This window comes from Patagioenas fasciata, chromosome 21, assembly GCF_037038585.1.
Source record: "Patagioenas fasciata isolate bPatFas1 chromosome 21, bPatFas1.hap1, whole genome shotgun sequence".
Taxonomy (NCBI): domain Eukaryota; kingdom Metazoa; phylum Chordata; class Aves; order Columbiformes; family Columbidae; genus Patagioenas; species Patagioenas fasciata.
Genome location: NC_092540.1, coordinates 3,184,205 through 3,199,899, shown reverse-complemented (window position 1 = coordinate 3,199,899; position 15,695 = coordinate 3,184,205). Strand labels below are relative to the sequence as shown.

The window sequence follows — 15,695 nt, the reverse complement described above, 5'->3', positions numbered from 1 at the left end:
ACGTTACCCAACCCAAATTCTCACAAAAAAAACCAAACAAAAAACAACAACAAAGCACAAAAGCAAAACCAAACCCTGTTATTTAAATAGGACCTTTGCCTCACTCTGCTCTTCTCATTTAATCTTTGGAATATACTTTCTAAACTGATAGGTGTGCAAACCTGTGTCATGTACTGAGTCCTGTTGCCCTGTGTGTGTGTTTGAGAGAGAAAATTAATGGTGGGAGCTGTTGGAGACAGCCGAGCTGTGTCCACACTCAGGTTTTATACCGTGTTGTAGACCATATTTTACCGGGATATTCTGGGTTTACTCAGTAAACAGATTACTGGACATAATAGAAATCTTTATATAGATGTTGGAGGACATTTCTCAGCTACAGATGTTTCCTTCCAAGAGACATTTTCCTGTCACAGAATCACAGAATAGTTTGGGACAGACCTTTAAGCATCATCCCATCCAACGCCTGTCCCGTGCTAAAAACAAAAGCTAATGGAATTTTGTCGCACCAATAAATGTGTGTACCGGAAAGTCTATTTGGGGGTTTCTTTGTACATAATACTACCCTGTATTTTTTTCTGTCTTTTAATCCTTTTGGTGACTGTAGCCCTATGACTGTAGGAGTGTAATGGGGACATTCATAGAGATATGACATCGAGCAAGTGTTTCGTTGTCCTTCCTTCCATACCTGCTTTCCTGACCACCTCATTTTTGGGTTCCTTTTAGCAACAACTCCTTTAGTGACCGCATCATTTAGCTGTAAAAAGAAAGGAAGAATTTGGACTCCACTCGAGTTCAGTTTCCCAAATGAACATATCTTTTTTTTATCCCCAAATGCCAATATTTTTACTAAGATATTTCTGTTGTCTTTGGTGTCCTCAGACACAAAAAATCAAGAAATGGAAACATCAGAGGTTTCTTTTAATTATTTTTCTTTTTAAATCCATACTTTTGGAGATACTCATGTTTCTTTAAGGCCGTGTTAGGAGGCATTGACTCAGCCCCATCCTGCCAGTTCCAGAGCTGGTCCCACACACATCCATGTTGCAACCACTGGAGAACCAGAGAGCCTTGACCAACCATTTCCACTTGGTCAAGCTCAGCCTGGTAATAAAACTGAAGGCTACATTTCTACACTGTTTTTAATGTTTCTATAACGTGTTATTAATGGAAAAGAGCGCCAGGAAGTTATTTATTAGTCTCAAGTCTCTCTTCTGCTCCAGGTTTCGTGCAGACGCCTTTGCTTGTGGGTTTTCTTCTCCCCCAGACCGTCTCTAGACCATTTCATGCACACTCGTTGTTTGACCAAAGTCAATTTAGTGAAGCTAATGGAGTTACTTCTCTTCAGGTCAGTGATGATTTCGCATCCTTGAGCTCCTTGCTTAATTTGCTGAGAAAATTCCTGATTCTGAAGCCAGTTTTCAGAGTCTCCCCTCTTTTCCAGGGCATTGCCCACAGCACAGCCCTGGGACCGGGCACGGGGCTCGTTGCCAGCAGCTGGATCTGGGGTTTCTCGGCTTCTCTGCTCCCATCAGGTTGTGTTTACTTGGCTTTGAGTGAAGTTTAGCAGCAGGCTCCACCGTAATCCTTCCTTCCAGCTGGAGCCTTCACTTGGAACGGGAAAACCAGCAGCTCTCAGGAAAGAGTTAAGCCCAGGGAGGCTTTGGGATCCTTTGCTGGGGACAGGGTTGTTCTTTTGTTTGTTTTGAAGCTGCTGGCAGGAAAGTGGGGAGGAGAAAATGACCTAAGTGATAGTGAGGTTGCCATGAACTATATAAAACCGTAGAAATTCAAATTGGAGAAACTCCACCTCGCAGTCTTGAACCATAAGCACAACCCCTGAAGAGAAACCCACCCCACAAGCGAGTGATCTCAAAAAGGCTTGAACTCCAACCAAGTTACATGAGCTCAGAGCTGCTGCAGGACTGAAAAACTCAAGAGCTGTCCCAGCCAGAGCCAGTTGGAGTGGGAGCTGCGAGCAGGAATGCTGTTCTTGGGAAAGTTGAAAAGAATGAAGTGGAGGCAGCTTTTCTGGATCGCCTTCTGCGTGGTGGAGTTGTCTGGTGAGTAGCGACTGCAGCAAATACACGGGTGACAATGACAACGTGAGACCAATGCATGGGGTAACTTCATAACTTCTGAAACAGCATCTTGGGAGGATGCGTTTTAACATGCGTTTAGCGGAGGCTGCAATTTCCCATTGCAGGGACGCTTTGCAGAACAGCAGCAGACGTCCTGGCCAACGTGCTGCAAACAGAAAATGCTGCTGGGTTGGAAAGGAATTGGGATATTAGAGCTCCCTGTAATATTGCAGATGACACCAAGAGATGCAAATGCAGCATGCAGAGCTCTGGATTGCAGCCAGGGTTCCAGTGGTTTCTCGGGCTGCACTGGTGTAAATCAGCCTTTTGTTTTGTGGTGGGAAGAGTTTCTGAAAATCAAATGAATCTCCATAAATATTAAAATCTCCTAGTCCAGCGCTTCAAATATTCATGGGATGAAAAAGTGAACAGTAACACAGAGATTTTTCTCTAGGTAGTACTTTTTAAGGGGTTATATTTTAGAGGAATATTATCATTTTTGTCCCAAACCCAACAGCCATGAAGTAATAAGGAGAGAAGCAGCGCTCCGTGTGCTGCATAGTGTGCTGGGACGGGAGCCAGGAACCCGCGGGTGTCTCCTCAAATGTAATTTTTCCTTATTCACATGAATGTGAGCGACCAGATCTATTGAAAGAATTTGCTGTATTTTGTTCTTCTGTTTCACGGTGCTCCTTTCATGTTTTCTTTGCTGCCAAGGCGTATCCCTCACCTGAGCTGTTGTGCCTGACCCTCCAGTCTATGTTAATTTTACAAGGAGGGAAAAACCCTGATTTTATATGAGAGAAATAGATTTCAGGACTATATGGATGGGCTGAATTGAACAGTGAGTGAGGGTGTAAGACAAAAATGTTTACCTGAAGCGCAGAATCCGAATTCCTTGTAGTACAAAGCAAAAGTGATACAAAAGTGACAAAAAGCTTTGCCTTTGTAAAGACAAATCTACCGGGCAACAGGGGGTTTAATGCTGCAAAATGTCATTCATTGTGCTGGTATAGCTGATGCTCCACGGTTCTGCAGGATATTCTAGTGCTTTATTAGCACTCCCTGCAAAGTCGAGGAGGTTTATGTCTGTTGGGTGTTTATTTCTCCTGTGCAGAGCAGAGAGAAACCAGATTCTTGTCACCCCTTTGGGACCCCAAGTGAATTAAACAAAGGTTTCAGCTGTGCAGCTCCCAATAGAAATCCCAGTTTGGGGAGGTTTGTGCTCAGGTTGGCTCTACAAGGGTAGAATGGCCAGTTTTAGCTAAAACCACACATTTTACAGGGGAAAAAACCCCGTTCCATACTGGATCTACAAGTGCCATGTGTGGATAGGGCGTGGGGAGGATGCAGCTGGGTACCAATTAGCTGTGGGGTGATGCTGCGAGCGGCTCATGATGGCAAAATTGGGTATTGATAAACCACACAGAGAGCTGTCCTGTGCCTGTCTCAGAATGTACGTGGAAAAGAAACCATATATTCTATTTGAACCTAATGCAAACCTTTTAAAAATATTTTATTATTTTTTTAAATATATTTTTAAATTATTCTCTGCCCAACTTGATTTTTAGAAATAATCTATTTTCTTGTAATTTTAAAGCATTTTTTTCTTCCCTTCGTTCCTTCCCCAAGCTCTAAAAATCTGGGAAGAAAAAGGTGCCTTAAAACTCCCAGCCACTTGAGTTTAACACCCTTTAAAGGGCTGCGCAGCGTAACCGCTTAAGCCAGGAGCAACTCCGCTCCCCGGGAAGGTGCCAGAGAGCTCCCAAGCCCAAGGAAACCCTTGGTCCATCAGCTGGGGGCTCGGGGGGTTCCCCACAGCCCCCCACCCTGTGTGCCCTGCGTGCTTGTGGCCCCACACCCATATCCTGTCTGGGAGAAGGAAAAAGGGGGAGGGAAGGGATCTTTCTTTATTTTTATCAGATATTTCCAGAGGGAAGAGGGCTCCACCCGCTTGAATTCCTGCCACATGGCTGGGAGCAGCAGGACTGGAAAGCGATGCAGCTGGAGCCCTCGGAGCTCCCTGGCTTCCTCACCCTCCTCTTCTTCAGCCGCTGGGACCGGCCGGACCGAGGCGCCGGGTCCCCTGTGACCCTTGGGTGCGCTGGTTGAGCCTGGAAAAGCACTTGGTTAAAGTTCAAGGCACTCCAATAAGCGCCCAGGTTGGAAAAGGTTTACAGAGAGAATCATATGTTGGCACAGGGGGGAATTCCTGCCTGGGAATCCCCTGGGGTTGCACCTTCCACCTGCTGGGATGGGGCTGCAGGGGAGAAACCCCTGGGTTTGATTTGTTGCGGGTGCAGAGTAGGGTGTGAATTATGGAAACTTCTCTGCTGTTTCCTGAATCTTTGCCACTGCGGAATTTTGCCTTTTGCCGTCCCGGGTTAGTGCTCAGGGATGTGTTGGACCATATCGGCTACTTCAACAATTTATATCATTCCTTTTAATTTTTCATTTGTTTTAAGATGACATACTTCCTAAGCACTATTACTAAAATACCTTTAAAAATCAGAGGCATTTACTTTTTAAAAGCTAGACAAGTAAACAGAATATGGAGTACTGTTTTATTTCACATATCTGCATGCTTTTCCTCCCCATGTGCTCGCACTACCAGGCGAAGATTTCTCCAAAGTTAATAAATGGCTTGGCTTAAACGCTCCAACTCTTAATACTAACAAATTGACAAAGTTTAGCAAAGCCAGTAAAAATGTATGGTGCAATAAATGACCCACTTTAGCTGAGCACCATGTAGATTATCCAGCTCACATCTGGGTCGTTATTTATCTCATGAGTCCTAAGGTTTCAAAACACTTAGCTGTGTTTTCTATAAAAGTGCCTGCACACACTACGACAAAGGAAAGAAAAAGAAATACAATGTGACAAGTCTTCTCATGAATTACACTAAGCAATAATCCAGGCTTCAATTTATGATATTCAGTGGTGAAAAGGCTTTGATTAGAAATACCTCTGGTGCTTTACAAACATCTGGAACAGCTAAAAGGTACTTGGGTGGCTGTGGCACTTGGGGAGGTCAAGTCCAGGCGCTATATTGTTCTAGTGATGTAAAGTTTCCTGCTAATGTCCATGCAAACACAAAGCTGGATGCCAAGCCTGGCTCTGACTTTGTGCTACTCATTACTCCGGGCAGGCAGTCATGCCTCCTGCTTTTGATTTGTTAAAATTCGTCAGAAAAACTTGGTGATTTAACCAGTTGGAACCGAATTGCCTTGGAGAGGAGAAACTTCTCTCTGAACTAAAAGCTGTGCCAGAAGTTAAACCCCAGCTCCAGACACCTGCGCTGAACCTCAGCAGGGCCCCCGTTTCCCCAGAGCAGCTGCAGCGGGGATGGGGATGGAATGGAACACGATGGGATTGGGAGGGATGCGATGTACCTGCCCGTTGCCAAAATGCGCTGCGATCTCAGGCTTCGCTTTTCACAAACCGTCCAGGTCCTCTGGACCTGATCCAGCAAAATATGAACATCCCAATGTAGAAAAATTCCTGGCAGGAGGATGCTGCGGTGCACGACGCTGCGGCACACAACCCAGACATGTGTGTTGGTGGGGACCTGTCAGTGCTGCTCCATCTCCGAGGGTTGTTTGGGAGGATGAAGTAGCTCTTCTTGGAGCTCAGGCTCCCCTGGGCACAAATACAAATGAAACAATGCATTTGGTATTATTTTCTCTTTAGTGTCTGGATAAGAATCTTCAACAGTCCTGAAGCAGAGAGTGAAGCTGTTTGTTAAAAGTGGAAATAGATCTTAAGGATAGAAAAGGTTAAGAAATGGGAAAAAAAATGCATTTTCACAGACTCGCATAGTTCATTTCAGAAGGAAAAGCTCGAAGTGTCATCTTTGTAACATACCAGGAAGCAATACATAAACTTTAAGTTAGAACAGCAAACCATTCTCCAAACCTTCTGTTTTACCTCCAAAGATGTTTTTGCTCATGAGTCAGAGCTGATCCCGGGCCAATGGGAATGTTTCTATTTACTTTGAGATTGTGCCTGCAACTGCAAATCCAACTTCTTTTTTTCCTGAGGCGCTCAAGCGATCTGTTCCAAGGCCTGAGTCTTTCCTTCGAGGGTTATAAACCAACCTCCTATGAAACCCAGCTTTGTGCAGAGCTTTGTGCATCCCTTGGTAAGCCCGAGGATGGAGCAGGATGGGGGTAGAAACCAGCCTGCCCTCCCCAGTGCTGCCCCGGAGCCTCTGCAAGGGCCACACCAAAGTTTGGTACTCACCCAGATGAAATGTTTAGTCTCTGAGCTTCTCCCATATGAGCTCTAAGGCAGCCTGCCATTTTGGGGCAAGAAGAAAGTGAATTTGTGAAAGCAGGGACCCACGGGGGCAGGCAGGGGCTTGGGGCTGGGATGGAGGTTTGGCAACCCCTAAAACACCTTCTTCCAGCTCCAGGCAATGCTTCTGGGAGCCCAACGGACACCCCCACATCGACAGTCCTGGCCACCGAACCAAAAGGGATCAGCAGCACGGCAGCCACCGTGGCCACCGGAGTCCCCAGCAGCGCCAACCCAACGGCGGAGACATCTGGTAATCGCTCCCCTCACTCCTCCTGTGGTTGCTGGTAGTGTTTGCATTAATAATCAGGTTTATGAAGTGCACAGGTCCAGCTTGCCCTCAGAAACTGCATGGTCGATGTCCAGGTTGTGCTCTCAAAAAAGAGCCTAATGGGATGGTAATAACTTTAATTATGTGCAGAAAATCCTGCCCGGGGCAGCCTGATCCTTCTGGCTTCAGGACGGGTGGCTTAGACCCATCCTTTTTAAAACAGCCAAGAGATGATGGGACAAAATGCTCATTCATCTTTTATTTCAACAGACTTACTCTTTGCTCAGCAAATGGCACCCAGAAGAGGCCCTCCAGCCTTTCCAATAAGCTCTGAAGGGCTGTGGAGCAGGGACCGTTGCACAGATGGATGGTGCCTTTCTGTTCTGTTTGAAATCAGAACGTATTTCTGCAGATGCTGGGTCAAGGGAGAGGTGAGGGAAACACAGGGCAGGTCGGGCAATGGCATCCTTGCTGTGGTGCAGCGTATGCCCAGGAAATTAGCCCATTGTAAACAGATTATAAAGCGCGTGTAACAATTAGGTAACTCAAGCAAGTCTAATGCGCGTTTCTTATACAGCCAATAACACGTTCTGGTACCGCTGGCTATGACAAATCAATATTGTACTTCAGTCATCGCAATGCCACGCATTGATTTTAGAGGACTTAAGCTTTCTCCTGTATCCTTTTCATTGCATTTCTTCAAAGCCAAAGCCACAGCCGCGTCCCTGGTAGCCAGCCCCACATCCCTGGAGCTCAGCAGCGAGCGGACGAGCTCACAGCCCAGCCAAGCCCCCACACTGGCACTGGGCACCCCCTTGGGGCCAGAACTTGGAAGCCAAGGGGTCCCCACAACCAAGAGCCCAGTGACTGTACCCAGCACAGTGGCAGAAACCCCAGGCTCCACGCCGGCTCTGACGAGCGATGCTGCCACCTCGAAGCATCTTCCCGTCTCGGGTACCACCACGGCACTGCACAAAGGCGGCGACAGCCCCAAGGTAAGGATGCAGCTGTGGGACCATGGGCTGTGGGACCATGAGGAGACTGAACTTGCCTCACAAATCCCCAAGAATTCACTGATGCCAGCACTGTGTTTTGTTTGCTTTTACCTTCCAGCCCATCACATGCCACAATGTCAAAGAAGTGAGTGACACCGGAGCCATCTGCTTGCAGCTCAATGAGTCCAGCACTTGCGTGAGTCACAACTATGGGTGGACATGCATCTCTGGGGGAAGGACATGCGGGAGGAGGGGGCTGCAAGCAAATAGCCAAGGGCAGGTTCCTGTGGTGCCCTCGGGCTTGCAGTGATGGGGTCCCCCATCACACCTGGGGGGGTGGTTTGGGGTGGGGAGTTCACACCATTATCTCTGGGACACAGCATCTGAGCTGTGCCAAGCTGGTGGAGGTGGGGTTGATCCCGGCAGTCCCAAGAGCATCCCAAAGGGATCATCCCAGCAGTCCCAGCAGGATCCCAAAGGGACGATCCCAGCAGTCCCAGGAGCATCCCAAAGGGATGATCCCAGCAGTCCCAGCAGGATCCCAAAGGGACGATCCCAGCAGTCCCAAGAGCATCCCAAAGGGATCATCCCAGCAGTCCCAGCAGGATCCCAAAGGGATGATCCCAGCAGTCCCAGCAGGATCCCAAAGGGACGATCCCAGCAGTCCCAAGAGCATCCCAAAGGGATGATCCCAGCAGTCCCAGCAGGATCCCAAAGGGACGATCCCAGCAGTCCCAAGAGCATCCCAAAGGGATCATCCCAGCAGTCCCAGGAGGATCCCAAAGGGACGATCCCAGCAGTCCCAGGAGCATCCCAAAAGGATCATCCCAGCAGTCCCAGCAGGATCCCAAAGGGACGATCCCAGCAGTCCCAAGAGCATCCCAAAGGGATCATCCCAGCAGTCCCAGGAGCATCCCAAAGGGACGATCCCGGCAGTCCCAAGAGCATCCCAAAGGGATCATCCCAGCAGTCCCAGCAGGATCCCAAAGGGACGATCCCAGCAGTCCCAAGAGCATCCCAAAGGGATCATCCCAGCAGTCCCAGGAGGATCCCAAAGGGACAACCACAGCAGCCCCAGGGAAAATGCCACCCCCTGGTTGCATAACATCTCCTTTCCCATGAGTAAGCTCTGGGTCAGTTTAGCTTCTAAAGTACCTCCCACCATGTTTAACGGGAAATTGCCTTTGTTCTTCTTCTTCCTCTTCCCTGTTGGGAAGGTGATCGCCTTTTTTTGTCTTGCCAGCCGCACTAGGAAAGAAAACAGGAGCATGGATGGCAGATCAGTGTTCCCATCTGTGCAATTCCTAAGGGAATCCCAGGCGTTCTGTAACTGCCCTTGGCCTTCTGCACCAAAAATGAGGCATTTGTAAAAGCAGAAAAGGGTCCAGCTGAGATGCTGTTGTGGGTGGGAGGGAAGAAATCTTTCATACAGGAGATACAGCCTGCAACAGAGGGCAGGTGGTGCTGGATCTTGTGGGACAGCAGGTTTGGCAATGCCCTGGGTATAAAATGATGATGATTAATTTTACTTGTGCTGGTCAGCCTTGCTGCCACCACTTAGAACGAGCAAGTTCTTATTCGGCTTTTCTCTGCAAATTGGCGATTAAGCCGCATTTAGATTTGCTCCTGTTTATGGCAACTGCACTTCGGCAATAATTCACATGGAAACTCCTCCGGAAGCGAGCGGTTCTGATCACAGGTGCCATCTACTGGGCAACGGCACCATCTGGGCACGGGGTTTAGACGCATTCAATATGCATTACATACCTGTGCTACAAAAATGGATGTATACATAACAAACAGAATATCCTACAGAGTTGTATCTAATTGCACATCCTCTCAGCTCTCCCCCATGTTGAAGGGCTCAAAGTGCGTTTTTCTGGGAGTCTCACCCCAAAGCAGACCTTTCCCGGGCTTCCACCTCAAATAAGCATCAAGTGGGGAAAAACCAGCTCAGGCTCAGCAGCCCTGGGACCTGGGAACCAGATAAGAGCGTCTGCGAGGAGAGCAGATAGGAGGGAGCGTGCCGTGTCCCGCTTTCCTGCTGGCCTTTCCCAAAGCAAATGAGCAATACGCTGGCACCCGGCGCTGCTAATTGCAAAGGGAAATTCTGACACTCCGATGAGTTCTTTCCACAGCAGAGAAAGGAAAAATACATGCTTGGGTCTCTTGTTCCATCTTGGCCTTTCTCACTCCAAGCCAAGCTCTACAGAAACAGCTGAAAGTGATTTGTTTGTTGTTCTCCCATGGATAAGTTTCTTCTGTTTTGTTTTATTTTTTTGGTATGCTGAGAGGAGGTGGCAATTTGAGCACAGTATGGAGGCGATTCTAAGGCAAAGAGAGGAAGGCACTGAGCTGCCTGGCTCTGCAAAACGCTGAGACGAGAGGGTTTTTTGCAGCCCCACATGAGTGGGGACCCCTTGGGGCAGGATGGGGGGCTCAGTCTCTGTCCCAAGGGGGTGGGCACAGCCAAAGCTCAGATGATGTCCCCAGCTGGGAGGATGTTAAGGAAGCTGATAATGACTTTTAGCAACTGTGGGCTCTGTCTCCAAGCCTGACAGTGGCTGAAAATAGACCCAAGGAGAAAGCCCATCCCGTCCGACCCAGAAATTGGCCGGTAGAAGAAAAAGGCTGCAGCTCCTCACTCCTCTTCCTCTTCCACCCAAGGGTCGGTTCAGCCCTAAATGTGAGAAATTTGTATTATTTTGCCTAGCCTTTGATCAGCCACCTAGCAAAAACATTGAGGACACTTCCTAAACAGGAAGGCTCAATGCTGCTTTGTTGTTTCCCTCCTTTCCCAGCCCCTGCCTGGGACTCTGGAACAATAGGGCTCTTCAGGCGACTGTTTCAGCCTGAAAACTGGAGGGACTTGCTATGCGGTTCAGATCCTAAATTTAGCTTTGTTTAAACACCATTTGCAAGAGTTGCTAATAATATCTTCATTTAATTTATTATCACGAAGTTAAGAAACAAGAAATAAGCATCTCCGTTTTCTAGGTGTTATCGGTGCTCCAAGCAGCAGTGAGGTGGGAGGTGAGGGTCTGACACTTGTCGTCGCTTCTGCTCAGCTTCGCACAGCCCAGATGAGCCACCAACACACAGGGGGTGGACGCACAACACTACCAGTAGTGCCACCAGCAGGAGATGGAGAATTGGTCGGTTTGGTTGGTTCAGCGGCTGTTTGTTTTGGAAATTTTTGCAGAAGCATTTTTTAGAGATGAAGGGGTCGGACTTGTGGAGCGCGATATGTGAGGAGAGCGCCCGCCGCGTGCCCTCCCCGTGCCAGATCAAACTCGCCAAATCGGAGGTGGACCGTGACTGTCTGCTCCTCATCCTCGTCGGGGAGAGAGGTCAGTTGAGCTGCTTCCTCTGGTTGGCATTAACACCATGGGATAACGACCTCGATCTGGGCAATGGGAGAGGGGATGCTTTGTGGGGAGAGGCTGTGGGACACAAATCCTCAGTTACAGTGGGGACGTGGCTTCTCTGCTTCTCTAATTTCTGGGGTATTGTTGGATCCACGGAGCTGTGGTTTGCCTCCAGAGTAGCGAAGGGGCTCACGCTCCTCCATCTTCACCAATGGCTCGTCGATGCTGATGTTACCTCTATGTAATATGCCTCTTATATTTTAAACCTTGCAGATCCTGCTACAGATATGCTCCAGGAGTCTCACTGGGAAAAGGTAAATTCCTTAAGCAAATTCAGCTGGGAAAAAAAAAGATAAAGGGTGGCCTGGTTGGCTGGAGAAAGGAAATGTTTCGATGGTCATTGGAGGTTGAGACCTGAACCTGCCTCCATCTCGGAAGTGCTTGTTGGCACTTGAGATGGTTGGAGCCAACCACTGTTGGAGAATAGAACCACTGAAGGCAGAAATGCTTGAAATTGTAACATTCTGTAGTATTTTTATTAAAAAAAAAAAAAAGACCTCGATCCCAACAAGAACTCTTTGGATGTAATTGGTGCTCTGCTTCTTCAAAGTACCACGCTGACATTAATTAATTCCTCATCTCGACACCCCGGCGAGGTTGCCGTCAGCTTGTAAAGCTGAGCTCCAGGTGCCTGCAACAGCTCCGAGATCTTTCGGCTGTGCAGATGCTCTAAATCTCAGGACCTGAGCGCTTTTGCCCAAGGGAGAAATTCTCCCCGTGCCACAGAAGATGCTGGGTTGAAAAAGAGCCCTTGAGGATGTGAGAGCTCAAAGGGCAAGCGCAAAGCTCAGGAGCTGGGGTAGCAAAGCCCGGCTTTGTTTACGTGAAGCTGAGCAAGGAGGTGAAGAGCAGCACTGTTTGAAGCCCGGTGCCTGTTGAGCAGATGCACTTGTTTCCTGTTTGTCAGACTACCGGCTCTCTTTGGTATTCTTTTTTTTCCAGTTTGGAATAAAATCCCTTAAACAGGGGAACGTGAGGAACCACCAGGATTTTTCTCAGAAGACCCTGATCGCCTTGGTCACATCTGGACTCATGCTGGCGTTCCTGGGCTTGGCTGGCTATTTCCTGATGAAGCGGCGGAGCTGGAGCCCGGCGGGCGAGAGGCTGGTTAGTGCTTATCGATGGCAGAACCCCCGGTAGGGAGGAACCCGGGAGACTCGGGGGGCTGCTGGGTCAGCCTGGGCAAGGCAAAGGGCTGGAGCGGGGGTGCCAGACCATACGAGGTGAAGGGAACCCTCTCTTGCCTTCTGCAATGAACTCTTAGCTGGTTGCTCCTGCGGGAAAACCACCCCTTTTTCGCTCGTACTTCTAGGTCTAACAGTTATTTTTGCTCAGCAGTAAGAACTCATCAAGCAAGACCCCTCCAGAGACATCAAAACCTTATAAATTTGTCATTAAAAGAGATGCACTTTAACTTTCCGTTTGCTGCATTGGAGTTACGTGTCTGTTTTGTACTGATGCTGTAATAAAGGCTATTTCTCCCCTCACTTAACAAGCCACGGTGATAAAATACATTAAGAAAGCAAGAAGAAGAAATTTCCTATTTCTATTTTCCCCTTTCCAGGCAGGCTGGCCATTGAGGACCATTCCCTACCAGCGACTTTTGGGAACACAAGCCCTTTGTAAAGAGAGGACGGGCCGTGTTTTCCCCCATGGGTGCTTGACCAGTTGTGTCCTGGGAAGCCAGGAGGTTATTTCATGGCCAGAAAGGAGGGAAACCATGGGAAGCTCGGCAGTTTGCTGTGGGTGCTGGATGCTCCCAAGCAGACAAGGAGAGAGGCTTTCACCTGCCTCTCATATCTGCTACCAGCTGGGAATTTGCACACACAGCCCGGGACCACCAGCACTCACTGCGTTGCTGTTGGACCTGCCATGGCCCAACGCATGGGGAGTGTTCATGGTGGGGAACAGAGACAGTTCTGTGGCGCTCTGGATCTCCAGACCTTCTGTTCTTCATACCCTATTTCCCCAAAAATAAGACCTACTCTGAAAATAAGCCCTAGCGTGATTTTTCACGATTTCTGAGGATGCTCGAAATAGAAGCCCTACTCCAAAAATAAGCCCTAGTTACCATTCATTAAAAAAAGGTTAATTTAAATAACGTCCAGGCAGCTATAAATGTAAAAAAAAGGCATCTTTTGGAGCAAAAATTAATATAAGACCCTATCTTATTTTTGGGGAAACAGCATAGCAGTAGTGATACCAAGCCACGCAGTGTGTATTGCATCTGCAGGAATGCCGCCCTGCACCTCTGCTGGCACCTTGCTCTGAGCTTGTATCTATTCACAGGCTGAAAGGAAGGATTGGGAAAGGAAAAGAAATAAATACATTTTAAAAAGAGACCATTTCCATAGCTTTCATTCAATGGTGATCCTGGAAAGCAGAGGTGGTCAGTCACGGCGTAGCTTTGCAGACCCATGGCAGGGTCAGCTCCAAAACCTGGTTATGAGAAAACAACGAAAACTGACAGCTTCTCTTTCCAGGCCCAGGAGAAAAAAGGCAAAAAACCCCAGTTCCTGGCTAAAGTTCTCTTGCTTCGCCTTGCCACGGCGTGATTCAGGCTCTCTGCTACCCTTCTGCTCAGCAAGAGCAGGTCCCCATGCCTGCAAGTTGTTTGTCCCTCCTGTTCAGGAAGCACCGGCAGCCAAACCGTTGCCTGCAATCAAAGCCGCTTGTGCCGTCAGCCCTTTCCCTTCCCTAACTCTGCCTTTTGTGATTTACGTACCCGTTTAGGCTGAAGACCCGTATTACGCGGAGAACGGGAGCCAGGGGAACACGCTGTTGATGACGCCCTCCCAGGAGCAAGCTGAGGTGCAGGAGAAGCCGAACCTCAACGGTGGGACTCAGGAGAACGGCCAAGCGTCCTCCAAAAACGGGCACTCGGCCAGGCAGCACAGCCCCGCCGACACCGAGATGTGAACCGCATGAGAGGAGCATCCTCGGGGATGCAGGAGATGAGAGAGGGTGAGAGTTTTCTATGGACAATTAGGGAACTGCAGAATGTTGTTGTTGTTGTTTTGGTTATCATTTCTGTGAAGAACTTCAAAATCGGCACATTAAGCACCGGAGCTGCCAAAAACCTGCTTCTCTGCCTCCTCCTGCTTCTCCCGTTGACCACACAAGACACTGTTTTGCAGCTGTTCTCTGCTTTTGTTGTTAGAAGATAATGGGAAATGCAAGTGCCCTTTACCCCGAACAGCTCTGAAGCAGAGGCAGATGGAAGCTACAGAAGCCTTGAGCCAGACTCCAAACAGCCCAAATTTTTGGTGGCAGCGCGTTAGGCCGATTGAAATAGTTAAATTTCAGTGACAAAGACCTCTCAGGTTTCCAAGAATTTTGGTTAAGAGTTGTTTTTTATCTCATGTTTAAGTGCAGGATTTCTTCCTCTTCCGAGAACATCAGGCATTTAATCCCCCTCCTTGTGCTTTAGGTCTTCTGTAGTGTTTCCTACTCCAGCAGAATTTGCTGAAGCTCTGTGTAAAACTTTCCACAAGGAATTGAAAGCTGAAATGTGAATAGACCCCAAACTTGTTTCTTTTTTCAATCCTACCAGTACGCAGAGGTTGTTTTAGAGTAAAAAACTATCATCTTCCCCAGCCTCTTCCTGTCAGAGACTGGAGACGGAGTTCGATGAGGCAGAGCCAGCAATCAGTCATTTAAGGAGATGAAGAACATTTGATACAGCTGTAGGACTTTAGGAATAAAAGATGCTCCCAGCGGGATGCAGTGCTGGATGGAGACTCGGCTCTGCTGTGGGTGTTTCTGCATTGGGTACATGGTGTATTTTGGCTTTGGTAAGTGAAGGGCAACCCCAAAATCCCAGCAGCAGGAGCGGATCCTGCAGCTCTGCATGGATCCTGCAGCTCTGCATGGGTCCTGCTCCCAGGAAAGCGGAGCTGCAAAATGCATCATTGAGCTACGTGCAGGGAGAGACGGGGACCAGGGCTGGGCTTGGGCTCCATCCCAAGCAAGCACAGCTTGTTTTTAGGGAGCTAAAGCTGCTGTTGTGCAAGCCCAGTGTTGCTGTGCAAGACCCCAAGAGGTTGCACTTCAGCAGAGGTCACTCGGATCACAGTCTGTGCTGGCACCAGCAGCGACCTCCGCATCTGAAATAGGGACAAAAATGCCCCTTGAAGCCGATATACCCTCTCCCTAGTGAATTTACCACAACCTTTTACCAGTGAATTTACCGCAACCTTTTCTGGTACAATGCTTGTAAGAAAGACAGCGACGTCCGTCGTTACGTGGGGCTGTTTTTATGGGTGCAAGAGTCATTTAAGCACGGTTTAAAATCTTTCAGGTTTTGTTTGTTTCGGTGGAAATTGCTTCTCCCAAATCTCATTGTAAATAACCCAAGTTGGAGAAAAGAAAGAGAGTATTAAAAATCAGCTTCTCGGTTGTGTCCTTGGAACAACAGCGCGTTTATCCCACCGGGACGCGCGGCTCTGGCTGTGCCGTGTGCCAGTGCGATGAAAGGACAACGCCTCGCGTAGAGGTTGTTTCCCAACAGAAATGCTATGACTAAGGGCTGTGGTTTGTTCTGTGTGTCTCTCAACACACACGTCCGCAGGACAAGCGGCGTAGGCCGTGTTATTAAACCTCGGCGTCTGATTTTTGTGATGTTTAA

The 15,695-nt window shown here is 48.5% G+C and overlaps 1 protein-coding gene across 2 annotated transcripts; it reads left to right on the top strand.

The window, feature by feature from the left end:
- The first annotated feature begins 1,743 nt into the window (after positions 1-1,743).
- Positions 1,744-15,456, top strand: CD34 (CD34 molecule). 2 transcript variants are annotated; one of them, XM_065854557.2, is made up of 8 exons: positions 1,744-2,060; positions 6,487-6,627; positions 7,351-7,640; positions 7,759-7,836; positions 10,843-10,990; positions 11,282-11,322; positions 12,011-12,175; positions 12,404-12,555. In XM_065854557.2, the coding sequence occupies exons 1-8, from the start codon at positions 1,982-1,984 to the stop codon at positions 12,407-12,409; spliced, it is 948 nt and encodes a 315-aa protein (XP_065710629.1). In that variant the 5' UTR covers positions 1,744-1,981; the 3' UTR covers positions 12,410-12,555. The 2 variants fall into 2 exon arrangements, with proteins under 2 accessions (XP_065710629.1, XP_065710628.1); XM_065854556.2 differs by lacking the exon at positions 12,404-12,555 and adding an exon at positions 13,802-15,456 and having other exon boundaries at positions 1,751-2,060.
- Positions 15,457-15,695: the final 239 nt, after the last annotated feature.

Coding starts and splice junctions, on each gene's coding strand:
- CD34 (XM_065854556.2), top strand. CDS start 1,982: ATGCTGTTCTTGGGAAAGTTGAAAAGAATGAAGTGGAGGCAGCTTTTC. Junction 6,628..7,350: donor CCCAACGGCGGAGACATCTG/GTAATCGCTCCC, acceptor ATTTCTTCAAAG/CCAAAGCCACAGCCGCGTCC. Junction 11,323..12,010: donor AGGAGTCTCACTGGGAAAAG/GTAAATTCCTTA, acceptor TTTTTTTTCCAG/TTTGGAATAAAATCCCTTAA.